Below are 27930 nucleotides of genomic sequence, written 5' to 3'. Positions count from 1 at the left end.
AGCAGTGGATTGTATGCTTATTACAATTTTTATAGTTAACATTTGAATTTGTCTATTATATAATATTGATTATTTTCATTGTAATTTTGAAATGTTTGATAATTACATTTTCTATGAAAATGATTAAAATTACTGAAAATGTAGCTCCATATACATGCACTATAGCCATTTCTGAAGCCACTTAGGAAAGATACACACGAATAGATAAGTATTATGGACGTGAAATATGATCAATATATTATAAAAAACCCACATATATACAGACGACTACCTCGATTTCATGAGGAAAGACACGTCATTTTATATAAATCAGTGATCGAACTGCTTTGTGACCTTAGACACACGACCCAGGGAGTGACAGCATACGTGATCACAGCCGATATAGCTTTTTAAACAGTTTCCGGTTAACATGTGACGTTATAAATAGCATTCTAAACACGACAACCACGTGGTCCCAGTCGGCTATATAAGTATGTTTGTTTATATGGACCACTAACAGAGGATTTACATACGATAAACCAGGTGAGTTGTAATTCTACCATTATAATGTTAGTGTCTAGGCGGCTGTGTATCTCAGATATCTTAGGCTTATATGTCATCTAAACAATTAACAACCCATGTATATTTGGGGGATATTCATTTACTCCGGTAAAGTCTGGAAATAGGTATGCTCTGTAAATACGATTGGGATACATGCCAGAAACCTGTTAATACGGGTCTGTAAATTCTGGATACACATTCTGGAAATATGTATACAGCAGAAATTAATTAACCTGAATTTTTGTACTTCATCCATGCGGAAATATGGATACTCCGAAATATGCATACTCCGATAATATGGATGCTATGTAAAAACTGATGAAGCAGACTATGCGTAAAGCATAGTTCTCCATAAACATTAATAATTTATAATCCATACATGTGTTTTTTATATAAACGGTTTTAATTAATTTATAATCATTATCGCCCACGTGTCAGAATTTGGTGATAACTTTCTTAACGTGGAACGTCTTCAAACGAAATAAGGTATATATTTTATACAAGATATGTTAGTGCGCAGATCTTAGCACAGAGAGAATAGGGAAACAGACATAGCATATTAGCTACTAATTATCTCCTTATTAGGCTACGCTAGGTACATCGTGTAAATACATCATACAAGTTAAATGTCAATCGCAAATAAATATATCATTCAAACAGGTTGTAAAGTATTTGAAGGATCGACGATTAGAAAAAGAAGTATTTAAAATTTAACTTAGACACTCAAAAGCTAAGATTTACAAAGCGTATGTTTTGATATATAAACTTTTCCTATATATGTTATTCATTTGATATTTGCTATGATATATCATACATAGTTTGGCCCTTAATGACTTAAATTGCAGATTGGCCGGAAAACAATACATAAACTTCTTATTGTTTATGGTATACATACGAATTGAAGGTAACAGCCTTGTTATGTCAGTATTACACAAGTCGGTTATATATATATATATATATATATATATAGCTATGTATGATCTCTAAAACCTTAAAGTAGAGTCTCTAGCATCAATACTCACGTCAGGCTTGGGAAAGTCAGCAAAATATATCTTATCTTAAATTCAAATCAACTTCATTATCACAATTTATAATTAAAGTAGTAATTTAATTAAAATAAACACACAGAATAAAAGTAAATAATTAAACATGTTTAACGATATAATTTGAATTATATTGTCTAATCGTGTATATGTTCAAGACATGATGAAAGAGTTCCAAATGACGTTGGCCAATCTGCATTCATTGTCCCATAAACGAATTCGGATACCAACAATATTCATAACTCATTATCATAATAAATACATATTGCTTCTAATTAAATGTGTTGTATAAATTCGACCTGTCGTACTACGATCAGCAATTTACCTTTGTAAGTACAATGTAGGCTACTCTTGGTGGGTGGTATATACAGGTCCCCGTCATACTTAAACAAACGTGTTAATTGTTTGGATAACAACAACTGTCAAAATATTCGGATAGGTATCGACCAGAAGGCCTAGATATTGATCATCTGGCGTCGTCATTCTGGACTGTAACTACTTTATCCTGAAATACACAAGAAACAAAACATTGGTATCGAATTCAAGATAAACGACTGCAGTAAATTATTACCTAAAGTCGTACATACAACAATTTTCTATATTGATTACGTCAGTCTTTGCTTATTCTGTAACAGGGCTGGTTTTGTTATCGCATGTTCTGTTTTGGCAATGGGGCAAATATTGTCGTAGTTTAACTAGCCTTCATGAGTCGTGTTACAGAGTTAAATCTAATCTTGATGGTAGCATAACCATGGTATATATAACTTACCTCCATAAGTCGTGTTATGGAGTTATATCTAACTTGATGGTGGGGTAGATACAGTCCATATTATAATGTATAACTAACCCTCATCAGTCGTGTTACGGAGTTATATCTAATCTTGATGGTAGCATAACCATGGTATATATAACTTACCTCCATCAGTCGTGTTATGGAGTTATATCTAACTTGATGGTGGGGTAGATACAGTCCATATTATAATGTATAACTAACCCTCATCAGTCGTGTTACGGAGTTATATCTAATCTTGATGGTAGCATAGCCATGGTATATATAATTTACCTCCATCAGTCGTATTATGGAGTTATATCTAACTTGATGGTGGGGTAGATACAGTCCATATTATAATGTATAATTTACCTCCATCAGTCGTGTTATGGAGTTATATCTAACTTGATGGTGGGGTAGATACATGGTAAATATACCCCTCATTGAAATAGTATAGATAGATTTTGAAGTAGAAAATAACTAATAAAAATAGACGACACAAAGTGTGCTTATCAGAAGGAAATCTAAGTGCTTGGTTATCAACTGGCAACAGAAAAAAAGCTAAAACTCGCGGATCAATTTGACACTTATATTGCTAGTCGGTACGGCACTCTAGGTTCTATAGGACGTGTATAGGTCTATATAGACGAAACTTGAGACTTCATTGAAATATGTGCATTGGCAGTTTTTGGGCTCAGGAAACTATGGTACAAGTTAGAGAACAGGTTTTAACATAAACGTCGGCCACAGGGTAATACCAGTAAACAGTGAGATAAACAAAATTAAACCTTAGATGTACGACAAGTGCATCAAAGCCGCTATTGTTCCATTGCTCGCGTAAACATCTGATGGACCTACTGTGTTTTAATTTTCTTGTTTCCTATCATGGTCCACAATAATGATAACACATGATGTACATTAGATTTACATAATATTTCAAACTAGATTAATACAAACAAAAATAAAATAGAAATAAAGTTAAACACATACACTTGATTTTAAATTTTACATGACGCTAAGTCTTATATTGGTTGATTAATTAATTATCGTTAATAAAATCAGCTCGAGCAATTAAAACTATCAACTTCGTATCAAAATTATCATGATTATTTTTGTGAGCCGAACATATCTCCAGACAACTTTCCTGCACTGAGAGTCAATTTGCTGCCATGGAGAATCCTCTGTAAACATTGATTAGATTTTTCTTTAGTTATCTATTTTTATGAAAAAAACCTAAGAAAAAAATCACGTTTTGATTAAATTTTTCTATATAAACTTTATAAGACTGTCCCATCAATATGTAAATGGAACGTGGGTAGATTTATAAAGCACTCCCGGGCGACCACGAGCTCTCGTCCTGATGATGAGACAGATTATCTATGTCTGTCCCTGTATTGGGACTGTTAGAGACATCTCTGTAGATTAAGTTGATGTCAGGGTATAGGATATCGTCAATTGATTTCTACACCACAAACCTTTATCGGGTGGTCTTTAGTGTTATCATGAACTTAACCTTCTACAGAAATGCACTCAATATAATTCAAAGTTATCTCTGCCCTTAAATGACAAATAACTTGAACGGTATCTAAACAAATCTAAGAAGCACTCAAAATTGACTGTATGTGTGAAGTCGGATGGTATGCTATCTAACAAGGAAATACACAGTTAATTCGCTGGTAATTAAAACAATTAATGAAATATAATATATGGGTTCTTAATCCTTTACAGGGAAAATAAAACAGTTTGTGCATTTATCAAATCATAATAAGCCTTCATACAGGAGCTCCTATATAAGTAAGCGGATATGTCTGTTGTACAAGGTAATAAGAAAGCCAGTATTTCCACAGGGAAAATATTCCCTAACTTGAGGTATCGCGCTGTCGATCGTAAATATTTCCTACCTTGAGGTATCGCGCTGTCGATCGGAAATATTTCCTCCACATATGGCGCTGTCGGTTGGAAATATTTGAAAGTACAAACTCCAACCATGTGTAGTATGTTACACTACGGGATTAGTAAACAATAAGTTGATACTTGTGGAGATCATAGGGAAATCTAGAAAGCCAAACACTTGATAAGATAAGTAAAGATCCACTTACCTCTTAAGTATAAAAAATATGATAAGGTGTTAGGAAGTCAAGCCGAGCCGCAACAATGTCTTAGACTGGCTACTAGACTCTATTTTTATTCACAAAAGTTCTGGTGAATTTCTACGCTAGTTTATCCTACAGAGCAGACATATCCAACACACCAATATTCTAAATCCTATTCAATTAATGATTTTAATGTTCTATTGAAAGAAGTCATTTTAGCATTGACTCATCTGTTCATTTTCTTAAACCTGTAAATGAAATATAAAAATGACGTAGATTTAAGATACTATTAGAGCGAAATATATTGAGTACCTACTCAATCAAATTTACAGAATATGGTTCTGGATTTCTATCCATTGTAGATATCATAAAGATACTCTGTATATCACGATTTGACCTAGATTTCAATAACGATTGCCGTCAACGAAGCAGAAGACGCTTAACCTTCCGAATCACCTACATCGTCTTATTCCTGTAGTTGTCAAGGGTCTCTACCTTAATACAGAATTTATTTATATACGATTTAGTTTGTCGCGTCATTTTCATGACTGGCATTTGAGATATAACTCGTACTAAAAGTTGATTTCTGTCATCATACTGACAAACAGTACAGTTCAGTACAGGTGAGAAATCATTCTGACATTCTAAGATTACTGATAACATATAAATAGGAATCAAATATCGATAGGATTTTAAGATATTTATTATATCTACTTTATCTATATTGTTCAACATTTTATTCTCATGGACATTTAACTCAACACAAACCCATTAGTAGCATTCAGATTTTCTCATTTGTTGTGTACAATGCAATTAATTCTTTGTATAATTCATGAAAGAACACGTCTATTCAAAACAAGTTGATAAACATTGAAAATATTATATTAATATTTTGTGGGGATCTCTAACTTATCAATGCACATCGCTAGCCCTGGACATCACTATAATATCAATCTCATGATAGGTATGTAAGAGAATTGTGTCATAAATTATATTGATTACACTCCTAGCTCCCCCGTATCAATACCCCTGAATTAATAATGAACATTAATAGTTTAATTATACCTCTCCACACAGACCTTTGATACCTACAGGCGATCAATGGGTCACATTGATAGGTTAGACATAACGTATACAGGCCATACAGTACACCGACTCATCATTTATTTTTGGGAAATCCAGAAATCACCTACCCACGACGAAATAATTACGATAATATATACTAAAGTTCTAGAGCTATCAGTTCACACTCACCATGTTACATTGGGTAAATCGATTTTGAGTTTGAATTATGGTATCGTAATTATGTTTGCATTCTTTGTTTTTTTAAGTATTGAAGACACACTAGATAAAGTCACCTCTCAATACAATCTGAGCTTAGATACAGTAAGGCCCAAATGATATAAACTGTATCGTGATTAAACTTTAACTTTAGTTATACTGAGAGTAACGACAGCCCGATCTATTTGAGCAGTATCACAACCCACCCACGACCAAATATTTTTGATTTATAGATAATTCATTGTTTCAGCCATGCTTGGTAAGATTCTGGTGATCATAATCTGCCAATAGGGACAGCTAATACATCTGTACTAATAAATAACGGACTCCAGAGCAGCAAAGATTTTTATGCTGACAGGTGGTTATTTCTCAAAACTGTTTTTATCTCAAAACATATACGGTACTCAGACGGCAACTCGTCGCCACACGTGAGGAAACAATAATTTACTACCAATCAAATGGTCCCTATTATAACCGCCTTTGGATACGGTTTTATGCTCGCGCACATAACTGGACTCGCATTAGTTCAACAGGGCGGTGCGCCCCAGCCACTATCTATTATAAAATACTTAACTTTCCGCATCAGATGGTTACAACCAAGGAGCGAGGGAAAAGCTCTGTCAACAAAGCTCTGACTAATATACGTGTAAACATCGTGAGATACTAGAAGGACCCAGTTGTTCTACAGTTAGTTACAATACCACGTTGTATTGGGCGGTTACTATAAAGGTATGAAGCAGTTAACTGCACCAAGGAAAGACTTATCAACCAAGTCTGGGGTGTAACGTTTTTTGTATGTTAGAAGAAGCAGGTGATTGTGTTAACGAGACATGTTCTAGTTCATTGGTATTATCAGCCATTGCAACACTGTTCCATCGTGTGATTTTTTAAAGACATGTTATTGTTTTTGTTTACAGAAAAAAAGGATGGTGATGGATACGACTTTCAGCAGCTTAACCCCCGGGCCTGTTTTAGGGGGAATTGTATTTGTGACTGCACTTCTAGCTCCCGGGATCATATACAGACGCAAAAGGAAAAGGTAAGAATATATATACACATAGTGAGGCTGTCATCAACTCGTGAATATATATATACTCGTGTAAATGTGATCTATCTTAGCGACCAGGAAATTACTAGTCTGCGAACATTTTTCATTTTGATACCAAATGTCTTGCAACTTGGACTTAGTCTAATACTGTTTTGTTACCACTAGTCGATCAAGATTTAATACATATGTGACGTTGTTTACGTAGGTATATACATTTGAAAATAAAAATAGACCATCCATGTTCGAGGCTTGCGATATTCAATTTTACCTCGAAGCAAAAAGCATAGTTGATTTAGTGACAACCGTTTCGGAGATAAAGACTGTTGTATCCTGTTGCTAAGCAGCAAAACATTCCTAGTTACGAAGAGTATTAGTATATATCTCTTTGTCTTATTCCAGTGTTTCCACGACAGTCACCTATCCCCCAGGATGTCGTCATACTACATCAGGCTAGTCGGGCCCCGTATGCTCCCAGTCTCAGTCCTTTCGCCATTAAACTGGAAACGTACCTCCGCGTCGCTAAGATTCCGTATCAAGTAAGTAGGCATTCGTCTATGACTTAATCACTGTTTATAGTCCGAAGGACCGTTAGGGCGCTATGCCCCTCCGCCTTCCATGTAGTCACACCCAGCTTCATGTTTGTCCATACCTGGATGTTGTCTCTCTAACTGTCTTCCTCTCACTCTGTACTGATAGCTGGTTTGCTGTGACAAGTCCTGAGGATCTGTCACATACCCGTACCTTTTCATCGTAGTTTTTAAAAAAACCCATGTCTACAAAGGTAACAACGAAACGATAACGTCACAGAAACAGTAGAGATCAATCGTACACCATTCAGTTTTAAAATTCCAATCAGGAAGCCGGTTGTTATATTGTGTTAAAACGTCTGCTTGCTAAAATGACTGGTGATCTTAATGTCACCATTTTCATTTTATGTTCGTTTGATGAATTTTGTCTTAAACACCTAAATGTTGTCCTGAAGTAATGGCAGATACCATTTAATGTACATCGCCCTGAAGTAATGGTAGATACCATTTAATGTACATCGCCCTGAAGTAATGGTAGATACCATTTAATCTACATCGCCCTGAAGTAATGGTAGATACCATTTAATGTACATCGCCCTGAAGTAATGGCAGATACCATTTAATCTACATCGCCCTGAAGTAATGTTTCTCTACATCTACCTCTTGTCTGGATCTGAACTTACATCGATACAGAGACAACTGAAAGATCAATCTATCATAGAATGAACTGCGGTTACCCTTCATCGTATAAGTTATGAAGGGTAACTGCAATGTACTCAGGGATAAAAGTACAGTGTAGTGGGTTAAGTATAGCAGTGGCGCTTTCCCGTAATGAGCTGTTTGTTTTTGTGCCATACAGTATCAGAGAGATCAAAAGATACATGTGGAGAGATACAAAGGACTGTTTGTCTTCGTGGTCTCGTACACATGATGTTACTGCCTTCGTAATATTCGTCTACTCGGTTGTTTCTGATTGAGAATAGTACATCCCCTAGCCCTAACCCTGGGTTGGATGTTCACTTATTTGTCTGGGACCCTTTATTATTTTCTTTGTTGCTTATTTTTGTGGGAATTATTGTTTCTTCTCTGCTATTTTTGTGAAAAACTCAATGTTAATTCATTGATGTTTCCTCTGATTAAATCCCCCTTGAAATAACATTCTAGCAAAGAAGCAGTTCATAAGATGATAATTGTTAATGTAAAAAAGTCGATTGTTAAAAAAACCCAAACCACTTTACTTAATGAATGTCAGAATTATATACAAGATGGAAAATAAAGTGCAGATTGTCTTGCTTTTACAAAGATGAAGTTGCCGAAGTATGGTAAGTTCTACTAATTTCAGTGATTTATTTTATTAGCTGCGATTCAAAGTTATTAGCGACAAAACAATTCCCAATCAGAACATTTAGTAGTTTTCTTATGGATATACGCAATGTGTATGTAATGTCATAACAAATGTAGTAATAATCAAAATAGATCAAATTCATTGACGGATGTTAGTTATCGTGATATATAAAGGGGCATAACTCTGTTTTTCAGAACGTGTATGATGCGAAAAGAGGTTCCAAAGGAAAGATACCATGGATCGAGTACAATGGTGTGTCTGTGCCGGATACGGAATTCATTATCAAGTTTCTTCGCGAAAAACGTTCAATGGATATCAACGAAGGATTAACTGCGGAACAACGCGCCGTTGCACGCGCATTCCAAAAGATGGTGGACGAACACACGTACTGGTAAGTGAACACACAACACAACACTGTATACCTTGTATGGATTGCTCCTTTACAGAGATGTTAAATATTCAAATATTTCAATGCATCATTGACTTTGTTCATCATTTGCAAGCGAACAAAATTTGATATTCCTCAAGGAAATGAATTATATCAAAATCTAAATGCCTTGTCTGACGTGTAAATTAAATCCAGTAAAATTCCTTCCCTGATGCCACCCGATTACCTACTACAGGGTAAATTAATATAACATATAAAATATCGTCACGTCTATGTGTATTTCAAGTCTCACGTGTACACTTTTGTCACGTCCACCTGTATTTTAAGACTCACGTGAAAACTTTTGTCACGTCCACCTGTATCTTGTCTCACGTGTACATTTCGTCACGTCCACCTGTATTTTAAGACTCACGTGTAAATTTTTGTCACGTCCACCTGTATTTTAAGTCTCTCGTGTAAACGTTTGTCACGTCCACCTGTATTTTAAGTCTCACGTGTAAACTTTTGTCACGTCCACCTGTATTTTAAGTCTCATGTGTAAACTTTTGTCACATCCACCTGTATTCTTACCTTGTGAATATTTACAGGATTATGATTCTGTTTCGCTGGATTTATGACGAGACGAAGGAGGTCATCAATCTGTCACAGTGGTGGCGACTTAAAGTGAAAATAGTGACATACATGGCACGGAAACAAACTCACGATCAGGGCGTGGGACGCCATTCACAGGAAGAGGTGGAGGCCATTTTGGACGGCGACTTCAAAGCATTATCACAATATTTAGGTATAGTTTTTTTTTATAATACAGCATATACAAATGTATAAATATATACAAGTACGGTATAATGTATAAAGAAAATACCTTACGGTACAATCCGAAAACTTTCCCATAACAGCTTTATATCACAGAGACAAAACTATATCACCTCTCGATGATACAACAAATCGAAAGTAAACAATTGTGATAATGCTGTGTGCATCTATATAACTTCCGACCGTCTAAAGCACGACAGATTGTTTTCCTGGTTACAATACTACCGATAGTTAACAGACAGACCTCGTCGTTATTGTATATGTTTTAATGATTTACCGGACATAACAACATCAAATATTTACTATTTCTAGGAGACAAGCAGTACTTTTTTGGAGATACTCCGACGGAAGTAGATTGTGCCATTTTTGGACAATTATCACAACTGATGTGGCATTTACCACACACGGCCGCACCGACGTTACTCAGAGGTAAGTTATCAGGCAAGGTCTCCAAGATAACTTACTGTGACATTCGCTACACCGACGTTACTCAGAGGTAAGTTAGAACTATATCAGGCAAGGTCTCCAAGATAACTTACTGTGACATTCGCTACACCGACGTTACTCAGAGGTAAGTTAGAACTATATCAGGCAAGGTCTCCAAGATAACTTACTGTGACATTCGCTACACCGACGTTACTCAGAGGTAAGTTAAAACTATATCAGGTAAGGTATCCAAGATAACTTACTGTGACATTCGCTACACCGACGTTACTCAGAGGTAAGTTAAAACTATATCAGGCAAGGTCTCCAAGATAACTTACTGTGACATTCGCGACACCGACGTTACTCAGAGGTAAGTTATCAGGCAGGGTCTCCAAGATAACTTACTGTGACATTCGCTACACCGACGTTACTCAGAGGTAAGTTAAAACTATATCAGGCAAGGTATCCAAGATAACTTACTGTGACATTCGCTACACCGACGTTACTCAGAGGTAAGTTATCAGGCAAGGTCTCCAAGATAACTTACTGTGACATTCGCTACACCGACGTTACTCAGAGGTAAGTTAGAACTATATCAGGCAAGGTCTCCAAGATAACTTACTGTGACATTCGCTACCCCGACGTTACTCAGAGGTAAGTTAGACTATATCAGGCAAGGTCTCCAAGATAACTTACTGGTGACATTCGCTACACGACGTACTCAGAGGTAAGTTATCAGTGGCAATAGGTCTCCAAGATAACTTACTGTTGGACCATCGCTACACCGACGTTACTCAGAGGGTATAAACTATATCAGGCTAAGGTCTCCTCCAGATAACTTACTGTGACATTCGCTACACCGACGTTACTCAGATGGTAAGTTAACACTACTATCAGGCAAGGTCTTCAAGATAACTTACAGTGACATTCGCTACACCGACGTTACTCAGAGGTAAGTTAGAACTCCATATCAGGCAAGGTCTCCCAGGATAACTTACTGTGACATTCGCTACACCGACGTTACTCAGAGGTAAGTTAGAACTAATCAGGCAAGGTCTCCAAGCTAACTTACTGTGACCATTCGCTTACACCGACGTTACTCAGAGGTAAGTTAGAACTATATCAGGCAAGGTCTCCAAGATAACTTACTGTGACATTCGCTACACCGACGTTACTCAGAGGTAAGTTAGAACTATATCAGGCAAGGTCTCCAAGATAACTTACTGTGACATTCGCTACACCGACGTTACTCAGAGGTAAGTTAGAACTATATCAGGCAAGGTCTCCAAGATAACTTACAGTGACATTCGCTACACCGACGTTACTCAGAGGTAAGTTAAAACTATATCAGGAGGTCTCCAAGATAACTTACAGTGACATTCGCTACACCGACGTTACTCAGAGGTAAGTTAAAACTATATCAGGAGGTCTCCAAGATAACTTACAGTGACATTCGCTACACCGACGTTTCTCAGAGGTAAGTTAAAACTATATCAGGCAAGGTCTCCAAGATAGCTTACTGTGACATTCGCTACACCGACGTTACTCAGAGGTAAGTTATCAGGCAAGGTCTCCAAGATAACTTACTGTGACATTCGCTACACCGACGTTACTCAGAGGTAAGTTAAAACTATATCAGGCAAGGTCTCCAAGATAACTTACTGTGACATTCGCTACACCGACGTTACTCAGAGGTAAGTTATCAGGCAAGGTCTCCAAGATAACTTACTGTGACATTCGCTACACCGACCTTACTCAGAGGTAAGTTAAAACTATATCAGGCAAGGTCTCCAAGATAACTTACTGTGACATTCGCGACACCGACGTTACTCAGAGGTAAGTTAAAACTATATCAGGCAAGGTCTCCAAGATAACTAACTGTGACATTCGCTACACCGACGTTACTCAGAGGTAAGTTAAAACTATATCAGGCAAGGTCTCCAAGATAACTTACAGTGACATTCGCGACACTGTTTTCAGGATGCATACCTCAATAAAACATCGTTAAGTAACTGTCTGTCATATTTCCTAGTTTTTAGTATAAAGTTGTGTTATACTGTGTGTATACTTGTAACCCATTCTGATAGGTTTGTTTGTTTATTAGGTAAAACTCTCTACGAACTAGTGTTATACCTCAGACAATCAACCGACTTACACAGTACAGTCATATCAGGTTAAAACTATTATATTTGTCTGTGTCACATTCTGTCGAGTTTAGGCTTTCGACGGTTCATACATAATTAAATTTAGCACAAAATTATGATTTCCACAGAAATGTACTATGTTTTACTCTATTTCGTCATATTCAAGGTTTCTGTAATATATATATATTGATTTCCCTTCCAGATAAACACCCAAATCTAGTGGATTATTGTGACAGGATCAAAACAACCTATTGGCCAGATTGGAGTAGCTGTATTACACATGGTGATAAACAAAGTGCGAGTTAACAGAAATACGAACAATCTTTATTGTGACCTTATCATTTATTTATTTTAACATTGTAACAGAAATACGAACAATATTTATTGTGACTTTATCATTTATTTATTTGAACATTATGCAATAAATTCCATTAACTTAATCATCCTTGCCGACCTTGATGAAAGATGATCGCTATCCAGTGCGCCACCCTATCATTCTGGGCTTCTGTAAGACATTTCATCACTTCAATCAGATCATTATTATGAAAATAAAAACAGTATTATGTAACCTAAAAAGTATTGATATAGTGACGAAGTAAAAAGTGCTTATCGTGATCAAATATATTGTATATGCGTGAAAGTGACATAATGACTACCGAGATGAATTCACTCCCGAGTGTATTACAATATGATTATGTTCGTAAATTCATGAATTCAGTTTTATATAGCATGAGAAATATTTTATGTGTCTTAGAGAATCATTTGGTGATTTAATGCTTAACAACGTCATGAATGAATCAATGAATTTATAAATAAATGAATGAACGAATGAATGATTATATTTATGAAAGAATGAATGAATAGATTTATGAATGAATGAATGAATGATTGGATTTATGAATGTATAAATAAATGAAAATAACAAAACTGAATTGATGCACGAAAGACAAGTTATTATGAACTATTACATATGTATTACAAATGACGAATGGAAAAATAAAATACAATAAATCCATACACTGTTGCTATTAATTGTAGACCTCGTTAAAAAGGTCAGACCACACTTGTTCGTAGGTCAGACCAATCGATATTAGTCATCCTGTATAACTTCCCAGTCTAGTAACTGATATTAAACGCTACAGATTTAACATCTGTACATGCGATGGATTACAATATCTTAAAATACATTTCAATACAATATTGAATGCAGCCACTTGTGTGCTTTTTATATGATTTGAAATCTACATTGTATGTAAGCATCTATATCCGACAACAGAGCCATGTTTGGATTGTTGCATTGTATAGTATGTATTAATATCTGAGCCAATGACTCTACACGTTAAACCACGCAATGAAATCAACACTTAGTAACAAGTAACAACATTACTACAGAATTCCAAATTTCATTCTGTATTTTTATAGAAAATGATAAGTTATATATGTGATTGAACTGATCACTTTCTACACTCTCGAATCAGTGTCAGGGCGATAATAGTTTCCTTTTCTGTAATGGTAGTGTAACCAATGCGCCGATCCACTTTTTACATAAAATGTTCATTACATCTTATATCCTTTTTTTTTTCTTTTTTGTTTTTTGTTTTTTGTTTTTTTTGCATCTTACATCTTATATCCTATATCTTGAAAGCGACACCTGTATCACCTATAACGACATAGATTGTTTTTACAGTAAATATCATTTGTAAGAAAAAAAAACCCCGAATTATTCAGATTATTTTATTGTGTATTTCAAAGATGCTATAGCACAAACAGCGTAAACACTAACTACATGTCATAAAATGCATAATATGACACCCATCTATAGCTACATTGTATATGTCTAATTAAGATCAACACATTAACAAAAACAATAACAACGTCTTAATATATGTATAAAATGATTGCTAATGAAACCAAATTTAACATACAAAATATCGAGGTGGAGCACGATATAATTTTCCCGGGATGTAAATTAAGTATAATATCAATCAACTTAGAACTATACAAATGGTACAGGAATTTAACATATAAATAAGTGTGTCAAAACGTCATCGTCCGATAACCAATATTATGTACGCTATATTTGTAGTACCAACATACATTCAGTTGACAGCTTACCACTGGGTCATCCTGCAATAATTACGACGTCCCTGACACTTAAATAACACAAACACTCAAAGTTCTCAGGAAAGGATAATAACAAGTTCTGATCGTACACGTTACTTAACGTGGCAGTTTTTGTGGAATTGTTAAGAGTTGAGAGTAATATCTAATAATCAATAGTAACCGCAACGTTACTGTTTGTCATTAAAACGTTTATTTATATTCCTTTATGACATTCGGGGTTAATTTTACCATTTACATTATTCTTCCGAGCTCCGCATGCTTAATCAATGCTTTATGAACACAAATCACAAAAATAATTTAATATTTTCTTCCCCTTATAGTTTGTGCGAGTATTTGTTACTGCGAAGGATTCTTGAAAGAATGTTGCAACTAGAATGACACTCAGTGTTTAGTAACATCGTCTTATCGGCCACCTGATTAAGAAAACACCACTTAGACAGGAGCTCAAAGTTAAAATAAATTTGGCGTGAAATCCGTTCTCCAACGCCTTCATATTTTTTTTTTAGAAATGAAGTCAGTAAGAATTATATATATTATCGACAAATGTTCTTCAAAACATCGACAAGGTTATCGTTTTGATATTAAATACTGCAATAGCAGTGACTAGAGAAACTTGACGGACACAAGCTTGTATTTGTAAATGTCAGAGGTTGATAAATTAATCCAACTGTCCAGTTTGACCGCATCATCTCTTAAGCACCGGTAAGTCGATTCTTCAATAGTATGCATAATAAAGTAAAGCCGGCTATAGAACCACTATCCTACTGTAGAATCTCCCTTTCACAACATTAGTTTGTATGAGCAAATCAGAAACATAGATAATGAAACAATTGCGTTACAAAAGTCATGAAGCACATGGTAAATCGTTAACTCTTGACGTGTTAGTAAAATTGACACAACTGCTTGTTAATGGTTTGGTACCAGCCTATGGCGTTAGTCGTCAGTGAGTTGTCCTGAAAAGCAAGGAAATATATGAAAACAAGAACAACTGAATACCGACATGTTAATTCAGGTTCAAAATCGATAAAATGAGAATAAAATCACGATATGGATTTAGACGTAGACCCTTAAAATAAGAGAAAATGAAGCCAGCAAGCATAACAACGTATAAAAGTGAAAAGACCGAATGGTTAACCCCGGGTCCTTAATATATCGTTAATTAATACAGATATATCAACAACGGTCAATCGCATGATTTATGAGGGATATAAAGGATATCTGACAGTATCTGCAGTAATACCAAATATATTTCACGAGTTTGTCTAATACTGTGATATTTTTCACGAGTGCAAAGCACGAGTGGAAAATATGAAAATATTAGCAACACTCGTGAAATATGTTTGCTATTACTGAAGACACTGTTAGATATTCTGTTAATTACATTTCAAAGTAAAATACACCAGGCAGCTCAATCTCTCCCAGAATTCACTGTTGGCCCCTGCCAACGGCTTACAAATGAACGCCAAATCGTGACGTTATGTATTCTATCTTGCATTATGACGTCATATAACATGACGGAGAGCTATATGAAAATCTTAATTTTCCCTAAGCAGGGTTCTGATTGGTCAAATCGAAAAGAAAAAAAAATTCACTTGTGAAAAATATCACTTTTATAGAATGAATAATTTTCGATATTTCACTGGTAAATTGTGATAAAAACAATACTAATAATGATATATATGCAATTAAAAAATAGAAGAAAAAGAAAAAAAAGAAGAAAAAAATCGTTTTTACAGTGTTAAATTATGATTATTTAGTAAGTTGTTTTGTCTGGTACCAGTTCGTTATCAGTGGTCAGGAAATGTGTCCACCATAACAACCGACTTTAAAGCACAGGATAATTAAATGAGGAAATTAACTTCATATTACACAAGGGAGCATGTCAGTACAGGTAATTTAGAAAGCCATGCTTGCTGTGCGATACAGTGTTAAGTTATACGTTAACGTCATTTCAATGACAATGCATCAAACATGTTATTTAGGAAAAATACAAAACAAAAGCGTGTGACCGGTAAGCAGGGTGTGTAAATTGATGATGAAACTGCGAACAGAACTTTTTTTTTTACAACAGAATCGATTTGTATTAACAGCAGGATTACACGAAATTAGGATGATACGATGATGTAGGTCAAGTATAGGTGTACAACCGACATTGTGGTCCTTAAACGGGTTTTTCTGGTCTGTATTTAGTACAATATTCGGATATGGAATAATACTGAAATGTATGTGTGTATTAATACAATGTGGTTGATAAGATGAAAGCGATCTCTTAACAGCGATCTCAGCTTACTTAGTCAAACTCGCTAGCTCAATCAAAGGGAAGGTACTGTAATCGGTAACCCAAACGAAAGTTTTAGAAAAAGATTACTTGTGAATTTAATCTTAACTGTCAGTTAGGACATCTACTTAGGCAACTTTCTAACGATTTCTATTTCGTATATCAAATAGATTTTGTATTTCCTTATGTGGATAACCCTAGCGTTGGATGCATCCTAGATATTCGTCCTCACAAAACCCTAGCTGAGTGTCGTTTTAATATTCGACCTCATATGACCCTTGCTCCTGTACACCTCGTGCAAACGTCACCAATATGCCTTTACTCATAGTAGCTAAAAAACTAAGAGCAGTAGAAAAACAATTACTAGCCTCACCACAACTTATACATTTTTTAAGCATTTGTATTCTGCGAGTCCCATTCACTCACAAACAACATAAATTGTTGGCCTCTAAGGAAGTCTAGCGAATCACGTTCAAATATAAACTGCAGTGAAGCATCTAGTACATTTATTGCGACGTGATTCAAACAAAATTCATGCTCATATAAATCAAAGGGATTTTTGTCTTGTAAATTCTTTGTGACATGCATCTTAATTGCATAGAAATAACATTGAAACTCCTTGTAAGAGGTTTCTGATTAGGAGATTCATGCACATATAGTCACAAAAAGTTAGTGTTGAAGTTTGTGAATTAAAGCTTCATGGTCCAAGTAACTACAATATAGGTCCGTGCTAAGTTCATAGTCAAATGATTCTTACCAGGAGGTTCATGCGCATATAAATAATACACTACACAGAGGCTTCGAGTAAATCGGGTAATCAAGTCACGGACGGAGAGGTTCATGCTCACATATCTTCACTAACGTAACAGGGTAATGGGTCCCGGACTTAGAGGTTCATAAGCACATATCTACATTAACGTAACAGTGTAACGGGTACCGGTCTTGAAGGTTCATGCACACATAGCTACGCTGTGGGTTTGGAGGTTCATGCACACATCAACTACAATATCGTAACACAGTGTAACGGGTCCCGGACTGGAAGGTTCATGCACACATCAACTACACTGAAGTTTCTAGTAAATCCTGTGTTAATAGTTCCTGACTGGGAGATTCGTGAACCTCAAGATTTATACTACCGTTCAAATTAACAGAGGATCGGAACTGCAGACACTGAGATTCCGTTAGTGTTTCCGGTCGAAGCGGTAGGAAGAATATTTTGGCGCTCGGGTTGTTGAACTTTATGGAAGATCTTATCTGATTGCCTCCTTCCGCTATCAGATGCACAGTGTACTCAGACATTTGGAGAGGGTCGACGATCTCACCGTCAATGACCAGAGGGTCCCCAGTCATGGTGGAGATGTGGATCTGGACACCATGTTGTAGTAGTGACGGTGATATACTGTGTGGTATCTGGTCTAGTCGGACCAGCTGCAATGTTAATTAAAATTGAAACAGATTATATACATCGTCAATAGTAAAAAGAAAAAAAGGAAGTAATGTCTATGTTAACCTAGCATGAAACATCAACAACGTACATTAGAAAATCAAACATAAAAGAGGTTAACTAGAATATACAAACCTGGTAGAAATCTGGCCGGACGGAGATGTGATGTGTCATATACGCGCCATTTTCGTCACCAAACAGGAAGTACGTCATGTAGGTTGGATGGTCAGGAGTAACTTTCTCGAAATACCTTCAGGAACATCAGGACAATTTAAACACAATAATTAATTGTGGTGTAATGACCTAATGGAATCATATCATAAATCAAAATCAAATTTTATGTTATGGCAAAAAAGTACAGGTTGTCATGGCGCCATACCGAAATCGATTAAATCAAGGTAAGTGGTACATGGACATCGTAAAACAATGTACATGTATGCAATGACGGCATACTGAAATCAATTGAATTATGGTCATACTGGCATGCTGTAATAAAATTAAACATAATATATACAACATCGATCAGAAATGCCTTGTTTACATTGGTTCATCAATCTGTTTAACTTATCTAAAACAATCATCGATCATGTTATTTCCACAACTTTACAATATATTTTGTCATTGCTTAGTTCATATCACCAATTAACCTTTATACGGGGCAATCAACCCGGAAAGTCGCATTATAACATAAACATACACCGCCCTTCTTAAATTTCTATACACTTTCCAGACAATATTGTGAAATTCACTAAATATGATAAATATATTTCTTGTTTGATGATTTCTCATCATAATGATTTTATATTGGTGGGAGCTAGGAAAATGGTGAACTGGTGTTCGATACGGTTCCTGATCCTCAAAAACAACATTTTTGCAATACTATTGATCATCTAGAGGTCCGGAAAACCAACATTTTTGCAATAGTATGTCATTTTAGAAATTTTGTTAACTTGGAAGATTATTTTCACCGAAAATTGCAAAGCTAAAGTTTGTGATGAAAATACTATATTTCAGGAATTTAAACGATTGAATATTTTTTATGGATAGCAGTGTGGTTTGCAGATAATTATTTGTTTGAAGTATATTCCTTGATTATAACTAACCTGTAGAGGGGAACATCAGATATTGTCACGGGTAGGTTGGTTATGATCGGTGTATCAGATTCCATGCCAACAAAAACGTTCATTCTGACCGCCGTCTGGCGGCCATTGCACAACATGTCCCTTAGAGTTGTCTTTGCTTTGTTCCGGAATATGATTTCTTTAGTAGCACTTCCGTTTAATGATAACTCGATCTGTTGTTCGATCAGTTCTAGAAGCTCGATCTTAAATCGACTGTCCACTTTGAATTTCACAACAGCTTGGTAATTACTCTCTTTCTCGTTGTACTCGTTCGGGTAGAAATCACAGAAAATTTCTCCACTGATTTTACTCAGGGGACCGGCCACAATAAATATATGTCTTTCTGGGGAATCGGTCATCTGGGATGTACAAATAAAAGAGAGGGAGAGATAAAAAGAGATTTACCTCATTGTATATATATTTAGAGCTATAATACTGTTCATCTCTAAACATGAACTGATATTCAAATAAGATGAAACAGAGAAATGCATACTGGTCACTTGAACAATAGGAATGTTCTAGATTATGATAGTACTGTTAATGGTTACAATAAAAGAAATCTTCAAATAACAATACAGTAACAAAACACTACGTTAGGCTGTGTACGAGTTTGGAGAGTAAATAACATATAAAAACTGATATTAAATAACATTATGACAATACGTACATTATTTACTTATATATAGATATTGAAAAATAAATAACTTCTCATAAACCGTACAAGTATACATATCTATTGACAATAAAATTGAATATTACAATCAAATTGGATACACGCGCTTCTAAATCTCAGTAAACAACACCTGGGTTTTACCTCTTCCACTGTTGTCTTGACCACCTGGCGGAAACAGTCGACCAGGGATTGGACGCTATCTTGATTAGCGACCCAAGGATTCATGACAGTGTTGATGAGGTATACTAGACCGCCATCACAGACCGGCGGGAGCTACGGAAATAGGAAATAATGACCTGGTGTTAGGTAAGGCTTATAAAACACAGAGGCATGAAAATAATGTACTGGTGTCAGGTAAGGCTTATAAAACACAGAGGGAGCTAGACCGCCATCACGGGCTAGGGAAATAATGAACTGGTGTTAGGTAAGGCTTATAAAACACCGCCATCACAGGCCGGCGGGAGCTAGGGAAATAATGAACTGGTGTTAGGTAGGGCTTATAAAACACCGCCATCACAGGCCGGCGGGAGCTAGGGAAACTATGAACTGGTGTTAGGTAAGGCTTATAAAATACAGAGGTAGCAGACGGCCATCACAGGTCGGCGGGAGCTAGGGAAATAATGACCTGTTGTAAGGTTAGGCTTATAAAATACAGAGGTAGCAGACGGCCATCACAGGTCGGCGGGAGCTAGGGAAATAATGAACTCGGGTTACTTTTAAAACATAGAGGGAGCTATATCGCCTATACAGGTCGACGTCAGCTAGAACAAACCAAATACTAATGTAAGGTAAAACTTTTAAAATACAGAAGTAGGTGGACCACCTTCACAGGTCAGAGGGAACTACAACAACAAACAAAATACAGGTGTTATGTATAGCTAATTAAACACACAGGTAACGATACCACCTTCACACGTCAGAGGGAACTACAAACAAAATACAGGTGTTAGACAAAGGTTATAAAATATAGAGTTGGGTAAAAAAAAGAGGGGTACATGTATTTAAAATATTCTCAAAAGGAACAAAACAAATAGGGATGCAGGTAGGGGAAACGACCAAAAACAGGGAAGGAAAACATAATAACGCGACTATAATTCAAACTTAAAGTCGACTAAACGAGGGCGACATATCAACGTCAATATAGAATTAGACCAGGCGCCCCGGAAGAGTAAGCGTCTTCTGCTTCGACGATTCCGACATAGAAATACATAACAAACCCGGGTTAAATCACAACATCAAACTAACGTTAGAAGGGTGACAACGGAACCATCATCTATATAAACAAGCATCAAGCATGTCTGACTTCACATCGCTCAAGGCAATAGCATATTCCTGGAAACAAAGCAAGGTATTAAGTGAAGGAATTGAAAAACATAATTAAATAAAGGAAAACAAAATACAGGACATCTTCTTTTGTCTACCCGCGTTATCTAATAAACAGGTATAAGGTTATTATTTACATGTTATCACACACAGATGTTTAATTGTATCATTATGTTTTGATATGCTGGGATAGATACAACCTAGCGTTTACGTTTTATATTGGCCATATGAGATAGAATTTAGCCTACCCCTAGTCTCCGTTTGAACTGTGACGCTGCCTTGTCCTTCCCAGAATGCTGCATTTCGGACTTGGTTAATATAAGGGGTATCCGTTTGACGGCTTTTTTGTTTACACTTGTATGCGAGAGCTTGTCGAACAGGGTCGAATTGAGACGATTAGTGACGTTGATATCGGTATTACCGCGGATGTTGACGGCGAAGGCGTTGATTAGGGCATCAGGTCCGATCTCACTCAGGAAACCCATCACCTCAGGGTCCTGGGAAATAGACAAATACAAATTCCGTAATGACGAAAGACTTAACTGATTCTGTTAAAAGTAATACATAAAAGTATTTCACAATGCATTTGTACACCATGGGTATATTACTGAACTTTTTCAGGTGTTCGTTTCTCAATATATTGGTACACCATGTTTACATTTACCGACCTTTTTCAGATGTTCGTTACTTCTGCCCTTTATTTTGTCGTTGATAAATCTTCGAGCCTCCTGTAATGCTCGGTCCTTTTTGAAGGAAAACATCGGTATCCCAGAATCCTCCTCCTTTGGTAGAGGCTTCATAGGAATGCATACAAAGTTATCGTCGTCATAGGCTACCGTCAGCCATGCGCAGTAGAATAGTTTAGCTCCCATCATACATTGTCCCAGTATCCGACCATAACCATACATGTCAAGTCCGATTACCTACAAACGATCAAAGCAGCCATAAAAAATTACCACAAAAAAAGAAGAAAACAATGGGCAAGAAACAAACTACATGTATATGTTTGACTTAGATTGTACGATACCAGACAATTATAAGCAGGTGTTTTCGCTTATGAAGGGGCAGCTCAAGCTTTGAACCGATGATCATATTGGCATAACTTTATTGGAGCTAGGAAATTTGATTATCTAAGATTCAGATACAAGTCATCAAAAGTTTGACAGAATCAATAAAGCCTGAACACAAACCCTGTGTGCCAATAAAACTCCGGCTGCTGCCGCTCCAGGCTTAGAACCTTCCACCCCGTACATGCCCACATCCGGTTCCTCTTCATTCTGGTATATAACGGAAGCTGAGATCTGGACGAATCCTCTCATAGCGCCATTTCTGTAACAATGGTAGATATCGAAATGTTTATCAGATCTCAAAGTGGCGATATTCATAGTTCTAACAAAGCGATATTTTGAATCCATCACCAACGCGAGATGATTATTGGGAATGTATATAAGAACATTTAGCTCTTGGCAAAACAATTTTTTTTTAGGGACAAAGCGGCTTCATTAAAGCCTGATAAACACCTAATAATTACATTGACCGAGGACGGGTATGTTGAAGTCCGCTATGATCACCATTCTATCCACTGATAATTTCAGACATAATTCATAATTTCAAAAATGTATATTTCATTATATATACTATACATGCCTGTAACAGAGTCCGCCGGCCGGATACGGACAGTACCCAGATTTATGGGGGTCCAGGGTGATGGTATCGGCGTATTTCAGATGGAGGAGTTGCTTCCGTGTGTACGGACTGAGGGGGAACATTGGGATGTATCCGCCGTGGTCCTTTATCACTGTAGCCCGGGACGTACTCTTAGAATGGAGCATGGACGTGAAATACCCTCCCCAAGCTGCGTCCGCACACACACAGAAATTCAAACCCTGAAACAGAATAAATAAATAAATAGATAAAATAACAACCATAACCCGCACTGGTGACAAAATTGAGTTTACAAAATGGCTACCGTTGCTCAGGCATGCGACAGAGTGACAGTTGTTACTGTTTTAGATATATATTTTACCAGAGTAATATTTTACTTAGGATTAGGGTTAGGGTTTGGGTTGGTGTTGTCAATACTCCGTAATATGCACGTAATTGACTGCGCATTCTCCTTGACAGACTGATATAAATGCCCCGAATACAATTTAGGGGGAGATCACTCCAAATTCCATGGACGGATCGCTCAGGATCACTAGTGTACACGTTTCAGCATCCTCTTAACATGTTGATAATATATATATGAGGCACGGCAACATTAGCCGCTTACCTCGATCTTTACTCACATCGTTTCAAACTGTCATCCAAACTAGCTAATTTGAACCTTCACCAGGGCCAAACGTGAGATCCCCGGGTCATAAAATTCACAATTTTGGTAACTTCAGGACGCTTCTATCTATGAATAATATTTGATTCTACCTTTGGTGGGTCTTGAGAAAAAGAAGACTTTTGAAATTTTAGTCAATTTGACTGCTTTTGGCCCCGCCATTCTTAAAAAAAACCCCGAACCAGTTAACGCATGCGTGTATGACATATTTTTACCATTTACATATAGAGAGTGGAGCACCGTATTAAAAATCCCCGTAATCAGTGGGTAGTTTCCCGGTTTTGATATTGCAATTATAAAAAAAACCTACGGTATTGATTCTCCCATTATTTCATAATTAGGGTATATATTCTATTATTTAAGATATTTTTTGTAATTTTGTCATAATTCATATAATAGGAAAACATAGAAGCTTTAATAAAACTTTCAGAAAGCTCATGAAAATATCTAAATCATACGGCGGTCATTTTGCGAGCTCAATCATGCTACACTATTGTACATGTAGCAATTTAAGTAACCGTGAAAGTTTTTTTTTTTTTTTTTTTTTTCAAAAATATTCATGAATATTTATAAACTTATGTAAATGTTTTATACACATTAAAATGCTTTTTATATCCGTATATAAATTGAAGAGAGCTTCCCCGTTACCTTTTCCCGGAACTCCTTGCGGAGATTGATGACCTTAGACAGAGGGTCGACCGCTCCGTGCTCTGTCGTTCCTATGACGACTACAACAGCTATGACGGGGATTTCTCTCACCAATAATCCATTCAGGATCCGTTTTAAATCTAAACAACAGAATCATTGTCATACATTCGGGAACATAAAAAACAATATCAGTCTTTAAGGTTAAGGTTCGGCCAAGATTGATCTCTATGCAAGGAAAATTGATTCTTAAATGTGGCTTTTTGTTGAATAATTGATGATGGAATTTAAGACGGGTTTAAGGGTGTGACAAAGAAAAAAAAAGGATTTCGATGGTGTGAGATCAGGGAGGAGAACTCTAACACCGTAATGTCCTGCGTATTGCACGCGAGTTATACAATTTCGTTACGTCTGGCGTGGCCTTTTGCGGGCTAACTGTCGATTTTCTTTACGTACATGTGGGAAAATGAGGGTAACACGTTCGTTGTTAATTGTTCACTGATGTACTAACAAATGCCAGTTACAAATAAAAATAAAAGCGAATGAAAAATACAGTCTATTGTTAACTGCTCCCGGCAATGAAAAAATAATCGAAAACACAAGAGTCTGTCTGTTAACCTCGTCTACATCTTCTGGTAGGCGTAAAAGGACATTCCGCTAGCGTGGTGGGTATATAGTAAATGTAATCATATTTACCTTAATATGAACATCTTGGTATTATTTTATAAGTCTTGGTTTTGATACCGATTTTGTTCCCGTGTATATTTAACAGTTGTGTATTTGTGAGGAAGAGTATCCACACTGAAATCACACTGACATCACAGTGGCATCACACTGACATCACATCACACTGACATCACACTGACATCACGTCACACTGACATCACACTGACATCACATCATACTGAAATCACACTGACATCCCATCACACTGACATCCCATCACACTGACATCACATCACACTGACATCACACTGACATCACATCACACTGACATCACACTGACATCACATCACACTGACATCACGTCACACTGACATCACACTGACATCACACTGACATCACACTGACATCACATCATACTGAAATCACACCACACTGACATCACACTGACATCACATCACACTGACATCACACTGACATCACCCTGACATCACACTGACATAACATCACACTGACATCACACTGACATCACACTGACATCACACTGACATCACATCACACTGACATCACGTCACACTGACATCACTGACATCACGTCACACTGACATCACACTGACATCACATCACACTGACATCACATCATACTGACATCACATCACACTGACATCACACTGACATCACATCACACTGACATCACATCACACTGACATCACGTCACACTGACATCACACTGACATACATCACACTGACATACATCACACTGACATCACATCATACTGAAATCACACCACACTGACATCACACTGACATCACACTGACATCACATCACACTGACATCACACTGACATCACCCTGACATCACACTGACATCACATCACACTGACATCACACTGACATCACACTGACATCACATCACACTGACATCACACTGACATCACGTCACACTGACATCACACTGACATCACGTCACACTGACATCACACTGACATCACATCACACTGACATCACATCATACTGAAATCACACCACACTGACATCACACTGACATCACAGCACACTGACATCACGTCACACTGACGGCACACTGACATCACACTGACATCACACTGGCATCACACTGACATCACAGCACACTGACATCACATCACTCTGACATCACGTCACACTGACATCACATCACTCTGACATCATAGCCCCCATGGTTTATATGAAGTGGTATATCTTTGTTACGTTTGTTTATATCATGTGGATGGATGACTTGACTGAACGAACAGCAGTGACAGCAAACTAAATAAAGATTGTATAAAAATGAATTTTGTAACACAATATGTAGCTATACTATTTAAATGCATGGTATGAATGGAAAGTGAGAGCCCTCCTGTGTGACGACATGATTTTTATGTAAGGCTGACCTCAGGGCCCCAAACCTTGGCAGCCTTCCAAAGTTTATTTGTGTCTGGAGAATACATTTTTCTATGTTATTGTAAAAACAAATGGCTGGTATGGTGACACCGAAAAATTATCAGTGGTAATAACGTGGTTGTTCCGTTGTTATTACGAGATTGTCCAATGTTTATTACGACATTGCTTTGTGGTATTTACGAGATTATTCAGAAGTAATTATGAAATTGCTCAGTGTGATTACGAGATTGTTAAGTGAAATAACGAGATTGCTCAGTGATTACGATATTGGTTAGTTGTGTTCACGAAATTGTTTAGAAGTAATAACATAGTGTTATAGTGATATTGATCAGTAGCAATGAAGAGATTGGTAATTACGAGATTGTTCCTTTGTTACTACGAGATTGCTCGGAGGTAATTATTAAATTGTTCAGTGAAATTAAGAGGTTTTTTTTTAGTGAAATTAAGAGATTTAGCAGTGGTAGTAACGAGATTGCTTAGTGGTTATTACTGGAGATCGCTCTTTGGATGACACGACAATGTTTAGTGTAATTACGGGAACGTTTAATTACGAGATGGATCAGTCATAATTTCAATATTGCTTGATGGTTATTATAAGATTGGTCGTTGTTCATTACGAGGGTTATAGGATTTTTCAGTGTTAATTACAATATTTCTTAATGGTTGTGATAAGATTGGTCAGTGGTAATTACGATATTGTTCTAAAGTAGTTATAAGATTACTATGTGGTAATTATCATGCTGTGCCGTAGAATTATTAGATACCAAATCACGAAATGACTAAATTCACACATTAAACAGTTAAAGTTAGGTCAAACCCCTATTAAAAACTTACCATCTATACTCATCCGGGCATTCCTATCAAACATCACGGAGATCAGGTTTTCTGAACCGATTCCCAGTAATGTTGCTGCTTTAGTCCAAGAATAATGGTTAGAGGCTGGAGAAACCACCACGGGAGCTTCCGTTAGTCCGTGCAGAAGTGCAAATTTCAAAAATCCTAAACTCTGTAAGCTATACCGTGAAAGGCTTTCCGTAAGTACATCGCTCGAGATTCCTAGCTTGGCCATGTTTTCTGGTATGGCAACAATTTCATCAATGTCAAGGTTAAGTAAATCCCATGTCGACACCTCGGTCAGCTTTTGTTTCTTATCGAGTCTAGGTACAAACACTTCATACTCCAGCGCGTCTTGTAATGCTGGCTCAGTCATCACGGCTTTCTTAATTGCGATTGGATAATATTTGACGTTTCGTGCTGACCACGTGGCTTCAATATTGGCTACACTACCGCCGCACGTGAGGTGACCCCAAGGTTCTGGTTTCTGTCCAAAACTGTAGCCGAGCATTTCACAGATCTGTTTTCCGACCTGCACCTCCATGCCAGTAGTCACAGGGCTGGCCTCCCTCGTGACATTGTTGGAATTGTACAACATGGCTGCTATGTACCCCAGATTAGCAGGCATGGCGGTGTCCCACAGCATGTGACCCTACA

General features: G+C 36.8%; 2 protein-coding genes across 6 annotated transcripts in view; one reads left to right on the top strand and one right to left on the bottom strand.

Annotated features, from left to right (window-relative positions):
- The first annotated feature begins 444 nt into the window (after positions 1-444).
- LOC117316409 (failed axon connections homolog) lies at positions 445-13408 on the top strand. Of its 3 annotated transcripts, XM_033870964.1 has the most exons (8): positions 505-522; positions 1238-1239; positions 6644-6765; positions 7174-7310; positions 8841-9037; positions 9622-9818; positions 10160-10276; positions 12620-13408. In XM_033870964.1, exons 5-8 carry the CDS (start codon positions 8955-8957, stop codon positions 12721-12723), a joined length of 501 nt encoding a protein of 166 aa, XP_033726855.1. In that variant the 5' UTR covers positions 505-522; positions 1238-1239; positions 6644-6765; positions 7174-7310; positions 8841-8954; the 3' UTR covers positions 12724-13408. The 3 variants fall into 3 exon arrangements, with proteins under 3 accessions (XP_033726852.1, XP_033726855.1, XP_033726853.1); XM_033870961.1 differs by lacking the exon at positions 1238-1239 and having other exon boundaries at positions 445-522; XM_033870962.1 differs by lacking the exons at positions 505-522; positions 1238-1239 and adding an exon at positions 6320-6455.
- Positions 13409-14135: 727 nt separating this feature from the next.
- Positions 14136-27930, bottom strand: part of LOC117316408 — a 39465-nt gene continuing 25670 nt past the window's right edge. The window contains exons 5-15 of one of the 3 annotated variants that reach the window (XR_004529851.1): positions 27274-27925; positions 24358-24497; positions 23028-23266; positions 22571-22709; positions 22049-22303; positions 21629-21877; positions 20199-20330; positions 19367-19743; positions 18399-18513; positions 17577-18247; positions 14136-15494 (exon numbers count right to left, since the gene is read on the bottom strand). Coding sequence is in view for 2 of the 3 variants with exons in the window: in XM_033870959.1 (XP_033726850.1) it covers positions 17879-18247; positions 18399-18513; positions 19367-19743; positions 20199-20330; positions 21629-21877; positions 22049-22303; positions 22571-22709; positions 23028-23266; positions 24358-24497; positions 27274-27925 (2667 nt within the window). In the remaining variant the exon portion in view is untranslated. Of the gene's footprint in view, positions 15495-16562; positions 18248-18398; positions 18514-19366; positions 19744-20198; positions 20331-21628; positions 21878-22048; positions 22304-22570; positions 22710-23027; positions 23267-24357; positions 24498-27273; positions 27926-27930 lie in introns of those variants that run through there. The other 2 variants (XM_033870960.1, XM_033870959.1) reach the window with 2 other exon arrangements.

Source organism: Pecten maximus, chromosome 18 (assembly GCF_902652985.1).
Source record: "Pecten maximus chromosome 18, xPecMax1.1, whole genome shotgun sequence".
Lineage (NCBI taxonomy): Eukaryota > Metazoa > Mollusca > Bivalvia > Pectinida > Pectinidae > Pecten > Pecten maximus.
The sequence above is the reverse complement of the archived record's forward strand: the minus strand, read 5'-3'. Positions and strand labels throughout refer to the sequence as shown.

Coding starts and splice junctions, on each gene's coding strand:
- LOC117316409 (XM_033870961.1), top strand. CDS start 8,955: ATGGATATCAACGAAGGATTAACTGCGGAACAACGCGCCGTTGCACGC. Junction 9,038..9,621: donor GTGGACGAACACACGTACTG/GTAAGTGAACAC, acceptor GAATATTTACAG/GATTATGATTCTGTTTCGCT. Junction 9,819..10,159: donor AGCATTATCACAATATTTAG/GTATAGTTTTTT, acceptor TACTATTTCTAG/GAGACAAGCAGTACTTTTTT.